Source organism: Histoplasma capsulatum (genome assembly GCF_000150115.1).
Source record: "Histoplasma capsulatum G186AR genomic scaffold supercont2.1, whole genome shotgun sequence".
Taxonomy (NCBI): domain Eukaryota; kingdom Fungi; phylum Ascomycota; class Eurotiomycetes; order Onygenales; family Ajellomycetaceae; genus Histoplasma; species Histoplasma capsulatum.
This window is the reverse complement of record NW_025544801.1, coordinates 1,462,063-1,480,260: the sequence shown is the minus strand read 5'-3', so window position 1 is coordinate 1,480,260 and position 18,198 is coordinate 1,462,063. Positions and strand designations below refer to the sequence as shown.

Below are 18,198 nucleotides of genomic sequence, written 5' to 3'. Positions count from 1 at the left end.
CTTTATTATTATTATTTTTTTCTTTAATCCATTATTTATTATTTTATTTCATTTTATCTTATTTATATATGGTACATGGAGAAAGGAAGCGGGAGAAAAAAAACAAATTCTTCAATACAAAAAATTAAAAACTCCGTAACAAAATAATAAGGATGCATGCATGCATGCATGCTAGGAAATGCGAGATAATACGATTCTCTTCAGAGTTTCCCGCGACCGTATGCCAAACGCCTTACCCATGACGTAACATATAAGCAAAAAAGAGGACCGGGTGGCCCCGGGCAAGCGAAAAGATGGGAGAGAAATAAAAAGAAAAGAATAGAATAGAAGAAAAAATATATACCTCTCCAGGTTCTCATAATAACCCGATAAAGGAAGCTGTCAACGCAGTCAAAATCATGCCCATTGGCACTCCTGCCAATCCCAGAGCCCCATGCCTCAAACTGGAAGATCCCGAGTTCAAAGTATTGTTATGAGCGATCCAATCGGGTGTTCCACACAAACCGCTCCCAGGCATCTTCTCCGCAGGGAAAATAACCTTTGGCAAGCCAGCATCCATTGGAACCGCAAGCGTCCCTGTAGGATCGACTGTATAATTCGTGCAACCTAACACTTCCGTGACGATCATGCCAGGTGCGTATGAACTGCGCAGGTCGATGCGGTAGGGGCCTCCGTGCTCGCCCTGATTAGAATAGACGACCGTGAGATGACTGCCCTCGACACCCTTGCGCGTAATGAGGGCGCTACCGTCGCTATAGATGATGTATGATTTGTTAATGACGTATTCGGCATTGACGCGTATGACGTGAGCGCGGATCTTGTTGAGGGTGGCTGTTAGCTTGTAGAGGGGCGCGTCAGTGTTGTAGTTTGAAGTCCAGAGAGCTTCGCGGTTTTCTGGGGTGTCACCGCCGGAGAAGTGTTGTTCTTGTCCCTGATAATAGAGTGGGATTCCGTCTGAGAGAAGTGTGAAGACTATGGCGTTTTGGGCGAGCTGAGGTGTGGTTGCGATTAGTAACGTTCATGGTTAGAGAAGCGTTGGGGCGGTCATGTAGAGGGTTTTCATTTATATTACAAAAAAATGATGCACATCCAACTTACAGAGATATCTTTGGTATAAGATGCAAATCGCGGAAGGTCATGGTTCTCTGTGAAGGTTGCAAGTGTAGTGATGTCATTGCAGGTCGCTTTTTCCAGGGAAAGCTTTTCTGAGTACACCTTGGTTTTCCCGGCAGTAAAAGTTTCAATCATGGAGAAATACAAGGGGTAATTCGGTACGCTGGGCAGGAGGTTTTGAAAGTCGCAGACTTTAGCCACATCGCCCTCGTACACCTCCCCCGTGGCGAAAACGCCAGATGCCTTGGCAACTCTCTTAAGATACTCCGGGCCCACATGTTTTGCAGCATCTATCCGAAGGCCATCAATTGAGTAGTTGGCAACGAGACCCTTGACCCACGACTCCATCATCTCATTGACTTCTTCGGACTCCGTGTTGAGATCCGGAAGCGCAACAACATCATCACCCATCCAACAATTTCGTGCTTGTGTGTAATTACTGTAGTCTTCGATCTTGCAATAAGGATGGTAATATTTTGGGTCGTTGAAGGGATTGAACATCGTGTAATCAATCGAAGTAAACGGCTTGCCATCGAGTATCACAGCCATATTATTTATGACGATATCGACCATCAAGTACATGCCGCGACTATGCAGTTCCCTCGCGAGGTCAAGAAGATCCTGACGTGTTCCAAAATGAGGATTCAATTGATATAGATCCTGAGCCCAATAGCCGTGGTAGGCCTCGCCATATTTAGACAGACCGTCGATATTCTTCGCGACTGGAGATATCATGATCGCATCAAACCCGAGGCCTTGAATATAATCCATTTTGTTGATTATCCCTCTCCACGTTCCTCCACAGATGAGGCCCTTGCGGGGGTCGCATTCCGCCGTCGTCGAGCCATCACTCCTCGCAAATCTGTCCGTAAAAACCTGATATATAGACCTGAACCGCCAGTCCTCCGTGCTTGCCGCTAATGAGAGTGCAGCAAGACGGCATAAAATAAGAAGACCTAACAGCCGACATGGAAATTGAAGTGCTGAAATCATCGCTTTCTTCGTAATTCCCACCGATATTCAATCTGTCCAACGCGCAAAGAGACAATTCACACGGAATAGCCTTCGCGCAGCAAATAGGAAGTACCGCGATGCCTTGCGAAGCTGGCTACCACATCGATTTTGTTGAAGTTTGGTAGCTATCGATGGCAGGCGTGGTGGTTTGGGGTGGAAAGGAAGACCGCGGAATAAATGTCGGCACTTTGAGTAATATCGATTATTCTATGATAGTTTATTCATGGTGGTCATTTAAAAGAAATGGCGGTAGTTATTCAATTCGAGAAAGAAGTAGCCTTGCTTCTCTTCTCCCTCCGAAACTAGCTTCTGAAGTGACAATGGTCACGCGTAATGATATTGCGCACCGGCTGTTATCGATTCCAATTTCCCAGGTCGCGCGGTAACTATAGGAGTCTTGCGAAAATAATAACGAGCGTATGTCCCAGGCGAGCTGCGAAGGGGGGAATCAGTCCCTAAACGAGTGCAAGGACGGACTGAGCAAAACAATGTCGCTACTGGAGAAAAACGCGCAATGAAATTATTATTAATGGGGAGCAAAGTAAAGTTTTCAGAGGGAGTGGACAGCATTGCTCAAAGTCCAACTCAAAAGAGTAATTGTTTGCTGGTCAGCGCGGTGGAGCAAAAAAAAAAAAGATAAATAAACAAAAATCCAGAGAAAGTTTGGATGGAGCCATCGAAGGCCCGAACAACCAACAGACAACGAAGGTGCCCGCAAAACCGCAGACTTCCAGACCCTTATTAACTTCTTGGGCTCCACGAGAGATTCTAAGCAACCTTCAGGAAGGGAGGAGGCCTCCCGGCCCATACGTAGATTATGTAGAACGTCGACTCAACAGCATGGGCGCTGTCGCACCTTCACAGAAGTCTCAGTCGATCCAAACTTCCGGAGAATCGCAGCTCGAACTATGGACCCCACCGCGCTGGTTTGGTGGTTCCATCACCAAACAACGGAGCCGGATTGCATTGGTCGTCCATACAAACAGCGGAACATGGAACAAGCAAGCGCCCTTTCACTCTGGCTCACTGATGGCTCATGGCCACCACGCATCATGCCAAATGAGTAGAACTGCGAAATGCGAAGGCTGAAGGGGCCCTGAGTGAGAACCACCTCCCGGGGCCAGTCCCCCAGGGCAGTCAGTCCCCCATCCCCAGACCATCATCCAAGGGTTGGTGGTGGCGACGACAAGCAGGACCCATATCACCGATTCGATCTGGAAGTCACATGCCCTCCAGGGCTGGCTCGGCAGGAACCTCCGCCGCGGGACTGGGCTTGGCTATATTTAGCGGGATCGGGCAGGGCAGGCTTGATTGTCCAATCAGACACGGCTGCTGGTTTTCGTTGTTCTTGTCGTCTGGCCAACCCTGCCCAAATGGTCGAAGCGTGCCAAGGTTCAACTGCCGAGGCAACTACGGAACCTGTGGCCCAAGTCTCCATCGAACCGGACGCCAAAGTCAGATATACAGTAGGCACAGACAGTCCGGTCCAGCATATCATATGTGGGCAGCACAGTTCACAAATATGTGGTCGGGAGGGTCCGGTGGTATTGAGACATTCCGGTTTTCCATTTCGTGTTTGCAGCACACGGTCTGCGCAGGATTCAGCGGCGACTTGAAAATTTCTATCGGTGGAGATGTGTGGGGGTATTTCTTATTTTCAAAACTTAAATTAATTTTATTTACAGGAATATTCCAGGAACATAATTATATTATTGCAATTCGGTTCTAGCTACTGAGAGGTATTTAATTTAATATTCATATCAAGCGCCAGATAAACACCGTGACCTTTAAGTGAAAGCTATTATTCTTGCAACCTCATGTCAGAAATTTATGTATATCTCAGATGATCTGTCTTTCCTTCACTTTGCGAGCGAAACGGGATCCAGGGTTGGCCCCTCTCCTTGGACCTGTAGGGATCGATCGGAAAAATGTGATAAAACTGTAGTTAATAACCCAGGTGCGTAGTAGGTAGTCCAGATTCCCCCCAGCATAGCGAACAAAACCAACCCGTTCAAACTTCCCGATTCCCACGCGCTACCCCTTCAAACCCTTCCGCAGCCTTTGTATATGCTCCAATGACATCCAGCAGCGCATTGTGCTCCTTCCTCAACCTCTCCCCCTCCATAACCCACTGATCCCTCGTCTTCACGACAGCCTCTTCATCAACAATCTTCTCATACCTCATCAACCAATCCCGCCTATCCGCAACGTCCAATTCCTCCAAGTTCCTCGCAGCCACCCTTTCCTGCTCCACCAGCTCCCCCAACTCTCTCTCCTTGGGAACCACCTTGTCGTACTCCTGGATCTGGTACTGACACTCCATGACCCGCCGGTAGATCAGGCCCATGTTCCTCCTCTCCCGCCCAGACATCTTGCCAAAGGTCACCAGCACGGTCGCCGCGGTCCATTTCCATGGTATCTGCGAGGCAGGGAGGAGAATCTGCATGCCGCGTACTTGCCGTGGTTGCCCAAGCACGTTCTCCAGCGCGCTCACGACGTGCCCGCTGATGAAGCCGTATTGGTGGTGTTCTGTGCTGAGGCGCTGGCCGTTCGCGACGCGGATGCTGAGGAGTAGGGACATGTCTTTGAGCTCTTCGAGTTTGACGAGCTCGCATATCTTGCGATTGAGGCGTAGAAGGACGGAGAGGCGCGGGGGCTTTTTAGGTTCTAGCCGTGAGCAGCCTGGGGAGGGATAGGGTTCTTCTTTTCCCCTTGCCGCTGCTTCTTGTGATGCCGCCTCCGCCGCTGGTTCTGGTACAGTTGTCACTTCGGTGATGGTAACATTTCCGGTTGATGATTCGAAATCCACGTCAAGATTGCTTCTCGGGGCTCGGAGATGGATATACTCATCAGAGCAGCCTTTGGTTCCCTGGATTTGTATTACGATCTCAGCGTTTGTTCTGAGGTGGTTGTCGTTTACAAAATCCGGCTCCTCCTGGCTATCTAGCCAACGGAGGATTCTTTCGTTTCGCGGTCCAGCATTTGGCGCTGCTGAAGCGTGGCCAAAGGCTGACATCGGCACCGTCGGTTCATTCCTGGTGTGTTTAAAAATATTGTTTAAGAGCTAGATCAGACGTGCATCCCCCCCTCTCTCTCAAGACCTTGCTAATAATTGGAGATACCACTTACAACGGCGACATGTCGTATTCCACTAAACAAAGCCAGGAGCTAGACACTCCGCTGGTACAGAGATAGCCTCGTCACAAGAACGCGTTGGAAAATGAACAGAATAGGGTCTTCAAACAGCTGGGCTCAATAAGAAAGGCAGCACTGATTGAAAAAAGAAAAAGACCTTGTCATTGAGATGGTATTTGTAAATTTCATATAAAGAAATTTTCAATCCAGTTTCGTTATAATGCATGACTTGCATTTGAAGGGATTGCTTCACTCTTTCTCATTCAGCTGGTCAACCATTCCCGCCATGAAGTGAATGATGAAGTATCTCTTGAAATAATAAGTCATTGACTCCATGTGAGATATAGCAATGGAAAACATCCTCAAATACAGAATATTTCATGTACTATCACACACAAAAATTATTGTGTATCATTCTTAAATACCTACTGTGTACAAGGCATTTAATACCTCCTTAATTATGAACAAAATCAAATGAATCACAAACAATGCAGGCAAGTATACAGTGGCCAGCTCCTCATTGTAATGGTTCAGGACTGTCACCACAGACCTTCAACTTGTATCAGGGTGCCCTCATGCACCAGCAGTGAAGGAACATCAGTTCGTTCGACAGTTGCAATACTTGCCATCAGGCGTCATCAAGTTCTACTTACACCTAACATAAGGCTAATTCTCGCCGCGCTATGGAGTATCATGGCAGATCTCATTTACAATAGGAAGAGGAAGCGAAATCCCACCAGGCCAGACAGGCGCTGTTAAGAGCAGAGGACATATTCAGTTAAGCGAGTTGCTAACTTTAGAACAGTAGATAAAGGAGCTGGACATGGAAATGTTGCATGATACCCCGGCCTTTTCACCTGTCCTGCTTCGTTCAGGCAAGCTAAATACGGCCTTGAGTGCATGAGCAGTCGACTCGAGTGCTCCAGACACCCTCGAAGAGAAGGCAGCTGTTGACTACTCGCACTCTGAAAAGACAACTTCCCCTTGCATGTGGAATGGGACCATCTATACGTTACAGCAATAGAAGGAGGGAATTCCGAACTTTTTGAGCTATAAATTGCTAGCCTGAGGCATTGATTCCGCGGAGTAGTGTTGGGAAGAAGATACGTCTTTTCTGCCTCCCAAGGACCTATATACCAAGGGTAGACCGCCGGGCATCATGACGAAGTCTTTGCTGGCGCTTGAAGATATGCTCGCTCGCTCTGGCAAAACATGATAGTCGGTTTTGGAAAGAGCAGATATAGAAAGAAAAAAGTAAAGGAGAGAAGGAAAGGATCCATTCATCCTCTCGCTGAGAAGAAAACAATGAGATGGAAGAAGGATCATCAAATGGGGTAAATATTCCTCCTTCAGGCTTATTAAGTTTTTCTCAGATAACTAGAACTTCGCTGATTTCCATGGCTTCTCCTAGGTGGGATAGGGGGTATTAAGGGACGAGCAAAGGAAGGCTCCAACGGCGAGCTTCCCTCAACGCCAAGTTCTTCCGTCCGCACAGCCAGAGCATAAATATTGCTCCTACCTCGCTGGGATGGAACAAGAATGCTTTGATCTTCGTGCGCAAAGCTGTCTTCTTGGTGTTGACGGCTTCCTCCGGTTCTCAGGCCTCATTGCCCTGACTGGCCTAAATCCTCCAAGCCCAATCATGTCCCCCGGACGAGTTCCTCGCTGCGCCAAAACCGCACAGACCACGCCGATCCACATTGTGCGCAGGAGCTCAACTACTCCGTCCTTGGCCAATTTTATGAGCCACCAATTGCGTCGCCAAAGTCTGATATGTATTGTGATTGCGTTTCCGCATGACTTGGTTAACCGCGCGAAGAAACAGAAGGGATGCATATTTTATGCATGTTAGTTCAGGAAGTAGTAAAGCCTGCTTATTCGGTCGCTGGCTGCATTAAACTAGCCTGCTCAAGCTATCAACCAAGGAGATCCTACCGTTCACGAGCTTGGTTTTTCGGCTGATGGAAACCAGGCTCTGTTGCGGTATTCCTTGGATAGTGACCCCGAGCCGCGCACCAATGCGGTCTCTTAATCAGTGCTTTACTGCAATCACCTTCAGCATTTAGCTAACCACTCCTCGTGTGCCTAGCTTCTTCTCTCCGACCATTATTTTTCAAGGTTGTTTCCCGGGCCTGCTGGTTACGGTCCTAATTGCCCGTATGCAAGGTAGTCAGGGAAATGGAGGGCTGTAGATCATCTAACCTCCCTTGCTCAACTGCAATTTACCCACGCGATGATTTGCGTTGGACTGCCCAATCTCTAATGAAAATGAAAAAGAAAAGAAAGAAAGAACCGTTCAGCGACACTTTTTACGAGTATTTATAGACACCCGGCTCCCAGCGCTCGGAAACACCCCCAAGATGCGCATATACACTCATTCGCCGAATCCCTAAATTCCGTGTTATATATATCAGCCTCGTTATATTTACGCAATTCCCTTCCATTGTGATGAAGTTATATTCCCTCCTGATAATTGCAATCCTTAGTATCTCCGCCTCGACCTTGCCAACCGCAATATCACCAGAACTTGGAAGAAAGGATAGCATTGAACGACGGGGTGTAATTCCGGGCTGGGATTGGTTAGACGACCTCTTCGGAAAATCAAAACCAAAGGGCGGGCAGACCACCGAAAATGGGGTCAAAAAGTTCAAGGGTTGTCAGCCGTTAACTCTGATATTCGCCCGGGGAACGGACGAAATCGGGAATATGGGAGAAATAGTCGGTCCTTCTCTAACAACCGCATTGAGAACCCTTCTGAAAGGAAAGGTCACTGTCCAAGGAGTCGATTACCCTGCCTCTCTTCTAGTAAGTCTCACCTAAGAGAATAGAATATCACTCGCTAGACGAGGTTTTGTTAACCACATACAACAGGGAAACTTGGACTTCGGGGAAGATGGTGGAAAAACCATGGTTGACCTCGTCAACCAGTCGCTGTCGCAATGCCCTAATAGTAAGGTAGTCCTTGCTGGATACTCTCAGGGAGCTTCAGTGATCCATAATGCCTCTATGGATCTCCGGGATGCTCAAATAGCAAGAGTCGTGCTCTTTGGTGACCCGCTCCGTGGCCTTCCCCTCGTAGCTATTGCCGAAGATAAGGTGATGGAGATATGCGCAAAAGGAGATCCTATATGCCGAGGCGGTTTAGATATCTCCGCTCATTTGTCATATGCAGCGGATGCGAATAGCGCTGCTTCATTCCTTGCAGAAGCCGTAACAGGGAAACATTGATAAGAGATAGGAAAGGGAAAACAAGCTCTGAAAATAAAACATAGCCAAACACAAGAGAGCACATTAGTGCCGGTGGAGACATTTCCCACGAGAAAGGGGTTTGGGACGCGAAACGACCCGTTCTGTCAACCTGCGGCCAGCTTCACACTGGAGTAAGGGAACAAAGCCCTTGCTATAGTAGTGAATACCTTTTCAAAAATTTGCGTAATCCAAGTGTAATACTTCTATAGAAAATTTCCAATATCTGTCTTTTCTTTTCGTTCTTGTCATTTGATGAAGGGGGCTTCTACCATCTGACATCCCCCTTGTTCAGTATCCGAATTGATACGCAACCCTTGAAGCCCAACCACACCCACAGCACAATGCCCATGCTTCACATGGCAAAGGATGGTAGGATTCATAAATTCCGCGCGAGGTATCATCGGAAAATGAACACATTGCCAATCGGATTGAAGGGAGGTTGAGTCGGCCAAGAGGGGAAAAGCATGGCACGGAAACCAAACCCTGCAGAAAGATAATTAAAACCACATCTTAACATTGCTTGATGTTTTCTCGTGTGAGTCCAGGGTTAGTTGTTTAGATGTCAAGGTGGATCGAATATTGTTTTCACCAAACGCAGAGGTTCTGCCGCTCTGCTTACCTAATCAACCGATCCCAAAATTGACTTCAACAAGGGACGAGTCTGTTGAAAACTGCACGAGCGGTTGATTGTCCAACAATTAGACAATAATCCTTTCAACATCGTTTTACCGTATCGTACTGTCAGATATAAACATGTCGTCAGAAATGGAAATCGATCCTCCTGTTCTGAACAGGCAGGATGATGGCCATCTCCCATCCTCACATGCAACCAGTGAAACGCGGACCCAAGCTGGGGCAGTCGCGGTCCGGAGTATCGAAGGCTGGATTGTTCTTGCGACCAACATTCATGAGGAGGCCTCTGAAGAGGACGTCACCGATCTATTTGCTGAATATGGGGAGATCAAGAATTTCAATTTAAATTTAGATCGGAGGACGGGTTATGTCAAGGCAAGTAACATATGATCTCTTGCGCCCAGCTCTATCTCCATCCCCATCCAATCTATGTCTTACTTCCCTCCCCGTTTACCACTCCTATCGCTTCCCTTTCCTATTTTCTTATTTGGTCTAGTTTGCTATCAATCTCCGTCGCTGTCACCTATGCTGACTATTATAATCGGGCAACGTTGCTCACTTGCCTAACAGGGCTACGCTTTAATCGAATTCACAACCTTACCCGAAGCGAAGGCCGCTATCGAAGCCCTCAACGGTGCCAAGCTACTTGATCAAACCATCCAGGTCGATTTCGCATTTGTCAGACCACCACCGTCAAATAACAAAGGCAAATCGGGAAATGTTGGGAATCGAGTTCGAGGAGGTCGCGCCCGGAGCAGGAGTCGGGATCGAAGTCGAAGCCCCGAAGATAAAGCGGGACGAAGTTAAAACCCGATCGGGTTGCGAAAAAAATTTCTACTACGGATTATTGTTATTTCCAGTGGACCTGTCTTGAATGTCGTGTTTCCCTTTACTCACTTGTACGAAATATCAAGGTGCATGAAAACCCACATGCACCAGCGAAATATAGCCCCGAGTGGAAAAGATTTGGCGGGGACTGATATGGTTTGTCCATGGCAATACGATTTTCCTAAGCAGTGGACTTTTCCATTTTAATTCGCCGACTCTGTCTTCCTTAGTGACACCCGCATCTAGCTTGCTTGCTCTCAACGCATAGTCCGGATGCGAAGGCGTCAGGGAACAGAAGTGTCGGCGCTAGATAGCCCGAAGGAAAAGGTAAGACTTCCCATGTTGACTTTCATCACAATTCGAGTGCTAACAAAATGTCATTAGCTACCTTCTTTAGCCGTAAATTGGACTGAATGATATATAAATTTTCAGACATAAATTTTCAGACAATTATCCAGTTGTTCTCTCCCTTTGTTCTACACAACCTCTGGTATCTTCTTACGGCCAGGCGAGCGACCACCAACTCCGCACATACAGTTGCAAATGTGCGTACAACATACCAAAGTATCAGATCATACTTAGCGTCACATAGCTCATTCTTGTCCGTTCTCCGAAGCTGCTCTTCTCAATTCTGATCTAAAAGCAAAATTGACGTAGGACATACCGTCAGTGGGATTTCCCAACTCAATAATTCGGTTTCAGAGATTTTGTGACAAAATGTAAGGGCATAGAGCTGCCCAGCTGCTGCTGCCGATTCATGAGCTGCGTCAAACGTCACAAGATTATATGTAGGGCTAGTGAGTAAATCTTACTAGCTGGTTGGTATGCGATGAAACCCTTGGCCGTGTGAACAAAATGGACTGTGCTCTATGTGTATCAGGCGCGTTAGAAAAACCGAGTATATTGGAAATATTTCATGTTATCGGAGAATGACGCAAGCTCAGGGCAGATACTGTCATGTCCAGCATCATCACGTGGATTCTGTGGATCGTGTGAAAAACACGAACTTTGCCGCTGTATGGTTGTTGTTTTTGATCATGTCTTTAAATAGAAACATAAATACATAGATCTATTGCGGCAAGGCGAAAGTGAGGTCTGCTGATTTATTCGCAGTCTTGTATCCAGTGGAATGGATTAAAGTTTGTGCAGAAGGTTTGGCGAGGGGCCAAGGTCCAAAACAGAAGCATCTTTCCCCGCAGAACAGGCGTCGAGGAACATCGAAATCAGGCCATCATCCTTTATCCACATAACCGCTCTTCCAACTCCCTTGCGCTTCCAATGGCGCAGTTCATCATTACATGTGTCATTGGTTAGCTGATGCACTGCTTTCGTTTATTACTTCTCCCTTCCAGCTACCAGTACTAGATCCTATCTCAAGGAATAGATATAAAGTTGCCACACCCTTGCCATACCCACGCTCCTCAACTCCTTTTGATTATATATTTTTAGGTATCGTCACACCACAGAAATCCTGGAAAACCCAGTTCTTATAGCGTCGGTATGGGTTCTCGCTTGAGGTGTCCTAGAAAAGGGCTATCCCCCTTCTCTCTCATTATTATTACCGTTGGAGTTCTTCTATGTCTTTCCCTTCACGACACTGCGCTGGCGCAACCACTAGAAAACAGTGGCTATTCGGACAGTGATGGCCGACAGAAACCTCTCAATGATCCTGCAATGACGATTCCATTGAGTGCCTCTAAAGGGTCGAAACCGCAAAAACCAATCCACGACCCCAATGTTTCTGATGACACACTAAAGAAATTGCTCAACGCGTTGGATGTGATGCAATCGTCATATTTCGAAACTTGGCAAGGTACCTGGCCGTCAAGCATTGATTGGACTGCAGCAGTTTTAGGAACACACGTCTCTGCAACGCTCTCTTCACTGAGCATAAATCTCCATGCCATTCTCGACGACCATCATTCGGCAGCCGCTGGCGGCTCCGCCACTTTGGGATCTCATCGTTCCGACGTTCTTGCCTACGAAAACCTTATAAACTACTATTTTCTGCAACTATCAACATTTTACTTTGGGGAAGACGCTTTCAGCTTGAGAATGCAGGCATACGATGACATGTTGTGGGTAGTCCTAGGATGGTTGGAGAACATTAAATTCCAAAAAATCCACTCCGGTTTACACTACTCCTCCTACTCCAATTTGAACGACATCTTGCGTTCATCGTGGTATGGAACCCAGCTCAGGAGACCCGCTGCGCACAGAGCTCGGTTGTTCTATGATCTAGCTTCGAATGGCTGGAATACTTCCCTTTGCGGTGGTGGAATGATCTGGAGCCCCTACCTTGAACCGTATAAAAATGCAATTACCAACGAGCTCTTTATTTCAGCGAGCATTGGCATGTATCTACATTTCCCTGGTGATGACATCGATTCACCCTTGCTTTCGGAGTCTGCTACGGGCGACATGATCTCTAAACCGCATAATCCGACCCATCTAAATGCCGCAGTTGCTGCATACGACTGGCTGAAGAACTCTAATATGACCGATAAAAATGGGTTATATGCGGATGGGTTCCACATCCAAGGATGGAGGGACAAACGTAATCCTGGTACTAGGAAATGCGATGTTTTGGATACGATGGTATACACCTACAACCAAGGGGTTTTGTTAAGCGGACTCAGGGATCTTTGGCTTGCCACTGGAGCCAAATTCTATCTAGAAGATGGTCACCAGCTGGTAGAAAATGTGATCAAGGCGACTGGATGGCCGAATACTTCTATCCAAAAATGGCATGGATTGGGACGCGCTGGAGTTCTTGAGGATGCCTGCGACAGTTCAGGAAGCTGTTCGCAAAATGGCCAAACATTCAAAAGCATTTTCTTCCATCATTTCACCGAATTCTGTCGCCCTCTCATAAACGAAACAGAAAAATATTTCTCTGCCTCCACTCGCAAGCAGCAAACAGCCGAACGGATCAGATCACAGAGGCAAGACTATGAATGGCACCAAGAAAAATGTTCTTCTTATTATTCTTGGGTGGCACACAATGCGAACGCTTCGTACATGACGAAGGATGAGAAAGGAAAGTTCGGTATGTGGTGGGGGAGACCGTATCCGTACTCCGATCTCCATCCCACCCAAACATCTCCCTTGCCAGATGGTGCAGTTGATTTCATGAATGAAGACCCGTTTGCAGATGTCGGTGATAAGCCCCATCGGCGAATGCTGAAAAGTGCAGATGGTAATATCTACTTTGGGGGATATAAGAAGTCTCCTTTCGTGAAAAAGAAGAAGATTGAACGGATATCCCGCCCATCTCCCGGCCAGCAGAATACTGCTGTCTTTCAGGATGTGAATGACCGTGGCCGGGGGCGAACTGTTGAAACCCAATCCGGTGCTGTGGCTGTCCTTCGAGCCTTGTACCAATGGGAAATGGCTCGTAAACAGTAACTGGTGTTAATTATTTCCTATGGCTGTTACGAAGCCCAGGTATATCCATGCACATACACTTTTTTGAGGTATTTTTACGCTCTATTTCCAGATACCCTGCATAAACCATTCCTCTTTGACACGTGAACCCGCTCCCTCGTTTTCTTGTTTCCTGTATTTTGAGAAGACATTGGCATACTGTCATTGGCTTTTATCTCTGCCTATCCTCCCATTGCGAATTCTTCCCCACAACAGATGTAAATGCAATACTCTGCTGAACTCTCTCATAATACAAACTCGGACTTTCACCGGCCTGTTGAACAAGACATTCCACTGGCGCATGTGCCCTACAGCTTTCTGTTTCACACCTGAACTTGAAAAAAGGGAAAACTAACATTTCATCACTCGGGAAAAAGGTGGAAACAAAATATTTGTGTTAGAGTGTGTGCACTTTGCTAGATGATGTGGTTGTGGCCTTTCATTTCGTGCATATACGAGCCTGACGCTGCGCGCTTTTGACTACGGGGATTGCTACAGCTCTCCCTCCTGGTGCTAATGTAAACGAGCAGCATGTTTTAACCCTTTGAGAAATGAAAACCTTGTCATCGTTAAATTCCTCCTGATTCTTCATCGGTCCATATCTGCAATGACAAAATGATAGGTGGTACTTTGTCCTACCTTCGTAGTCATCTTTCAGGCCTCATATAGTTTGGCCTGTAAGCTCTCATCTCATTCCTTCTATCAAGTTTTCTTTTCCAGCCAACTTAATCAACTTCGTCTTCTAACTACCATGATATATGCCAAATAGGTATATTGAACTGCATGTATATCAGAACACTGTACCACCGATACTATAATGCAACTAAAAAAAATTTAAGGCTCCATCTCCATCCTCCCACACGCGCACCTTCAGGATACGTAGATAGCATGGTTACACCCCACCCTGAGATGGGGTAGAGAAGACGCAAGCGGATATTCCCAGGAACCGGGTTTTCAAAATCGGGAGGGTCACACCGCAGAGGCAAAAAGGAAAATAGGGGTAGAGTATGTGATATCCACATAGGGAGTCACTTTATAAAGACTTTTCTACTCTTCGAGCTGACACAGCTTTAACACCTCAAATCCGCATTTCACCGGCTTGCCTGCAGAAGCTCTTTTAAAAAAGGCTCTGCGGGATGATGAGGGCGGGGCCCGGACCAGCGATTCTGCGCGCCCGGAGGATCCATGGGAGCCTTTCCTGGCGTGCAATGATATATTCAGCCTGATCCAAGAGAAAGTTCTGGACGTTCCTGAACATGATGCATCATATCTAAAATCCCTACAGAGCTATTCTCCAACCAGGGTGAAGGGGAGGCATCTCCGTATCTAATTAGATATTCGTTTCCGACCGCGGGACGCTTCCAGGTGACTCCACGCACATGTATCACACTCATCTCACAAGAGGGACAATTGGCCCCCGTCATACAAAAGACAAAGACACACGCCAACATATTCCCTGTCTATGAGCCCCTGTCGCTAATCCCTTCGTGAAAGTTAGGCCCAAAAATTCTGTGGTGAAATCATCCCCAAAAGCGATGGGCCTTGTGTTACTCCAAATCCTGCTGAGGATAAGCTTTTCGAAAGAGAGATGGGGTTATGGGACGACGAAAAGGGCGGACGATGGACAGGTTGAGGTATAACTCAGTTGATGACTTTGAGACAGGAAATGAATTTGCACATAGTACAGTGTTATCCTTCAGCATCTGTGCTCTTGAGCTGAATGAGTTGAGTTAAGAACTTGCCAATATCAATTTAACCTAAGAGCTGTGTAAAGGAGCCTCTGTTAATTTGTGCCAATACATTACTCGCAAGAGAAGGAGGGTAATAAGAACTACATTGTTGTATACGAAATATGAAGGAGAGTAACTACGACATCAGCTACCCTCACATATATCAGCACTTACCCATGTCACAACTGATGAATTATGCTGTACTGTAAAGAGCGAAATAATTTTACATTAATATATTTCAATGTTAAACAGCGTAACAGTAGATATTGGCTCGAATCTCTAAGGAAGGAAGAGTGATGATAGATTCAGTGGATGATGGAGAGTAAGACCTGCAGGTTATGATCCAAAGTTATTCTGTGAAACATTTTGTGAAACATATTGTATTGACAGAACTGCCTTCTCCATACCATTATTATCATCATCGTCACATCAGCTCATTTCCATGTTTCACTGGGGAACAGATCAGGCATTTCTATAAAGAGGCAAGCAATGAAGCAACGGAAAAAGCTGTCTATCAAGGTTATGAATAAACACGCCAATTAACCAGTTAACTGATTTAGGACAAAATGGACACAGCCTAACAAGTGGCAGGGAGCCAGGAACATCTTGAGCGCGCTAATATACTCTCAGAGGCTCAGACATAGCAGACATCATTGAAATGGGATTGGGTGAGGAGTGGAAACTCGGCTTGCGGAGTCCAACATTTCTTCCCTTTGACTCTTCGTACCTGCTTTTTTCCGTGGCGGGATTTCGATTGATTGGTTCCGTGAGGATGGCCTGCTGTCAATGGCACGGGATTGCGATATTGTGGATCTACGCAGGTCCTTTGGAGTTAGGTAGGTTGAACAAAGAGGCTTTCACGCGTTTTTTTCCTCCTCCATGGTGAGAAGCTGATGCGTTATTTCAGTTTGGTACTTTACTGTTTACTGCGTAAGTTGCTGTGTTGTCTGTCTGTGTAAATTTTCTAACTGCGCCTGACATCTTATCCTTCACCTATTCTAGTATTGTGGCACCAATCATGAACAGCAGTGATTGTTGTCATTTCCACCCTGACAGAATATTATGGAGAAGTACACGTGGTAATGAGAGGCGATATCTCGGTATGTTCCGCGAGGCAAGTCATTCTTGCTGAGATGTTTTTTAGATCCTCTCGACTGTCATCGCCCCTGGACGATGACGACAGAAATTCTGCACCAGCTGGACAAGCAGTCACAATTTAGTAATAGGAGACCGTGCCGCATGATTGGCTTCAGGCTCAGCAGTAATTTACTGTGTGATTCAGAACTCAGGACGGAATATCTGTCATGTGGTATGATTCAAGGCCTCATAGCAGAAAATGCCTCTCAGCTATTTCAGTGGGTAAGTATTGTTTTTTGATTCATGTTGAAACAGGCCATAGGTTATGGCAATGTCTTTGGACTGCCGACCATTTGATTCACAGATTTTAAACTCCGTAACTCCGCTGGTTGGAAATTCAGCTCATTGATGGGTCTTCATGTGTCCGCACTCCCCTCCAATTATTTCACCATTTTCAAAAAACGGAATCAAGACCCTAACAGCATCTGTTCTCCGTTTGTGCATCCATCCATGGGCATTTCGGTTCTGACATCATATTGTTCCCGCTTGGTTTTCTTTCGACATCCCCTCGAGGCACATTCATCATCCCTCGCAGCACATGACCTAAATCTCCGCCAGAGATGGAATCTTCCACTCAAATTCCGCGACGAGGATTCATCACAACGATGTGAACAGGCTGCTTTCCATTTTATGCTTTGGCTACGTTCGAATACATCTGGCTTTTTTGAAACAATTCGTCAAAATAGCTGACAGCGATAAATTAATCCTGTTTCCATTGTTTCAGCTCTCGAGTGATTCTCTACCCGTTATTCCTCCCGCTCTCTCAGTTTCATCTGGAGAGAGAGACTGCAATTTCCAAAGTCTCCCTGCGATGATGCAACCTTTTATGATGATTGAACTAAATTAGAAGCTAACTTAAAAGGAAGCCGATTATCCCCCCTTGACACAGCACAGCGATGATCGCTTCAAATGCCTTTCTCAGCCACCAATCACGATGCTGTATTCTTCCGGAAGAAACCCATGCAGATTTAGAGGGAAGGAGTTGGCGGATAATTAAAGCGCTTGGCATTTGACAGTTCCTCCTTCACAGATTTCATTTCTAGCAGTTGGCTTTTTTTGAAAAATCCTTTGCTCCATAATAATAATATAAATAATAATAATATTATTAATAATACTGAATAGAGTTTGTTTTGTTAGAGGGAATAATGTTTGTCTGTTCTTCCATAGAAAGGAAGGCTTAAGATAACGAATGCGCCAATTTAAAGAGGTATTTTGATTCAGATGAAGTCGATATATCGGTGTACTTGGTGTGTTAGCTTGATACAATCTTACCTCCAAGTTTTGTAACTATGTGTATGTATGATATTATACAGAACTTCCTTCGCATTCTGCACTAGTTATACATCGTACATGTAGATCTAAAATACTCAACAAAGATCGAAGGTTCAAAGCTCATCAAAACTAACAACTTCATATCAAAAGCTAAGTTGTTTAAAACAAAAATTGTGAAACAGACCTAGATATTTTATTCTGAAAACAGAGATACAATGAGAATCATAAGGCGTTTTTTGAAACAAACTAAAGAATGTTTGGTAATTTTTAGTTATCCAAACCAATAAGTTGGCAGTGTATTTCCTGCTGATAATCCCTACATAATTTTCTATAGTCAGCTCGGTCAATCATCTCTGATGTCATTCTCTATTGTGTTTCAAATTTCACTTGATATTGCAGCCCAACTTATAACAAACAGCTTTTGGATCAACCTATTCATTGGGCGCATGCGCTGTACAATAGATATTCTTTGCAATGTCGTTTTAAATATGATCCAACGCTGGTGTTCCACAGTGTATATAGCTACGAGAAAAACTACTAAATGATGTTACATTTAAAATTTGGCTGTAGTTGGCAACTACTAAATAAAAAGGCTGGCTGTAAACATTAAGATTTGATAGTGAAGACACAGGTACAAATCCAGGAGAATGTACAGTACCAA

General features: G+C 45.8%; 7 protein-coding genes across 7 annotated transcripts; 5 read left to right on the top strand and 2 right to left on the bottom strand.

Moving 5' to 3' along the window:
* Positions 1–267: 267 nt before the first annotated feature.
* HCBG_00468 (alpha-amylase AmyA) lies at positions 268–1,884 on the bottom strand (the record flags this gene model as incomplete). The annotated part of the gene is made up of 2 exons (XM_045427518.1): positions 268–991; positions 1,099–1,884. 2 exons carry the CDS (start codon positions 1,882–1,884, stop codon positions 356–358), a joined length of 1,422 nt encoding a protein of 473 aa, XP_045291493.1.
* Positions 1,885–2,258: 374 nt separating this feature from the next.
* Positions 2,259–3,216, top strand: HCBG_00467 (uncharacterized protein; the record flags this gene model as incomplete). The annotated part of the gene is made up of 2 exons (XM_045427517.1): positions 2,259–2,509; positions 2,784–3,216. 2 exons carry the CDS (start codon positions 2,259–2,261, stop codon positions 3,214–3,216), a joined length of 684 nt encoding a protein of 227 aa, XP_045291492.1.
* A 922-nt stretch (positions 3,217–4,138) lies between these two features.
* On the bottom strand, positions 4,139–5,143 carry HCBG_00466 (uncharacterized protein; the record flags this gene model as incomplete). Its single annotated transcript, XM_045427516.1, has 1 exon — positions 4,139–5,143. The coding sequence occupies one exon, from the start codon at positions 5,141–5,143 to the stop codon at positions 4,139–4,141; it is 1,005 nt and encodes a 334-aa protein (XP_045291491.1).
* A 1,647-nt stretch (positions 5,144–6,790) lies between these two features.
* On the top strand, positions 6,791–8,490 carry HCBG_00465 (cutinase; the record flags this gene model as incomplete). The annotated part of the gene is made up of 4 exons (XM_045427515.1): positions 6,791–7,109; positions 7,352–7,380; positions 7,588–8,067; positions 8,134–8,490. 4 exons carry the CDS (start codon positions 6,791–6,793, stop codon positions 8,488–8,490), a joined length of 1,185 nt encoding a protein of 394 aa, XP_045291490.1.
* A 774-nt stretch (positions 8,491–9,264) lies between these two features.
* On the top strand, positions 9,265–9,951 carry HCBG_00464 (RNA-binding protein 8A; the record flags this gene model as incomplete). The annotated part of the gene is made up of 2 exons (XM_045427514.1): positions 9,265–9,513; positions 9,715–9,951. 2 exons carry the CDS (start codon positions 9,265–9,267, stop codon positions 9,949–9,951), a joined length of 486 nt encoding a protein of 161 aa, XP_045291489.1.
* A 1,256-nt stretch (positions 9,952–11,207) lies between these two features.
* HCBG_00463 (glycosyl hydrolase) lies at positions 11,208–13,380 on the top strand (the record flags this gene model as incomplete). Its single annotated transcript, XM_045427513.1, has 1 exon — positions 11,208–13,380. One exon carries the CDS (start codon positions 11,473–11,475, stop codon positions 13,378–13,380), a length of 1,908 nt encoding a protein of 635 aa, XP_045291488.1.
* Positions 13,381–16,146: 2,766 nt separating this feature from the next.
* HCBG_00462 (uncharacterized protein) lies at positions 16,147–16,562 on the top strand (the record flags this gene model as incomplete). Its single annotated transcript, XM_045427512.1, has 3 exons — positions 16,147–16,228; positions 16,273–16,487; positions 16,521–16,562. The coding sequence occupies 3 exons, from the start codon at positions 16,147–16,149 to the stop codon at positions 16,560–16,562; spliced, it is 339 nt and encodes a 112-aa protein (XP_045291487.1).
* Between the last annotated feature and the right edge of the window lie 1,636 nt (positions 16,563–18,198).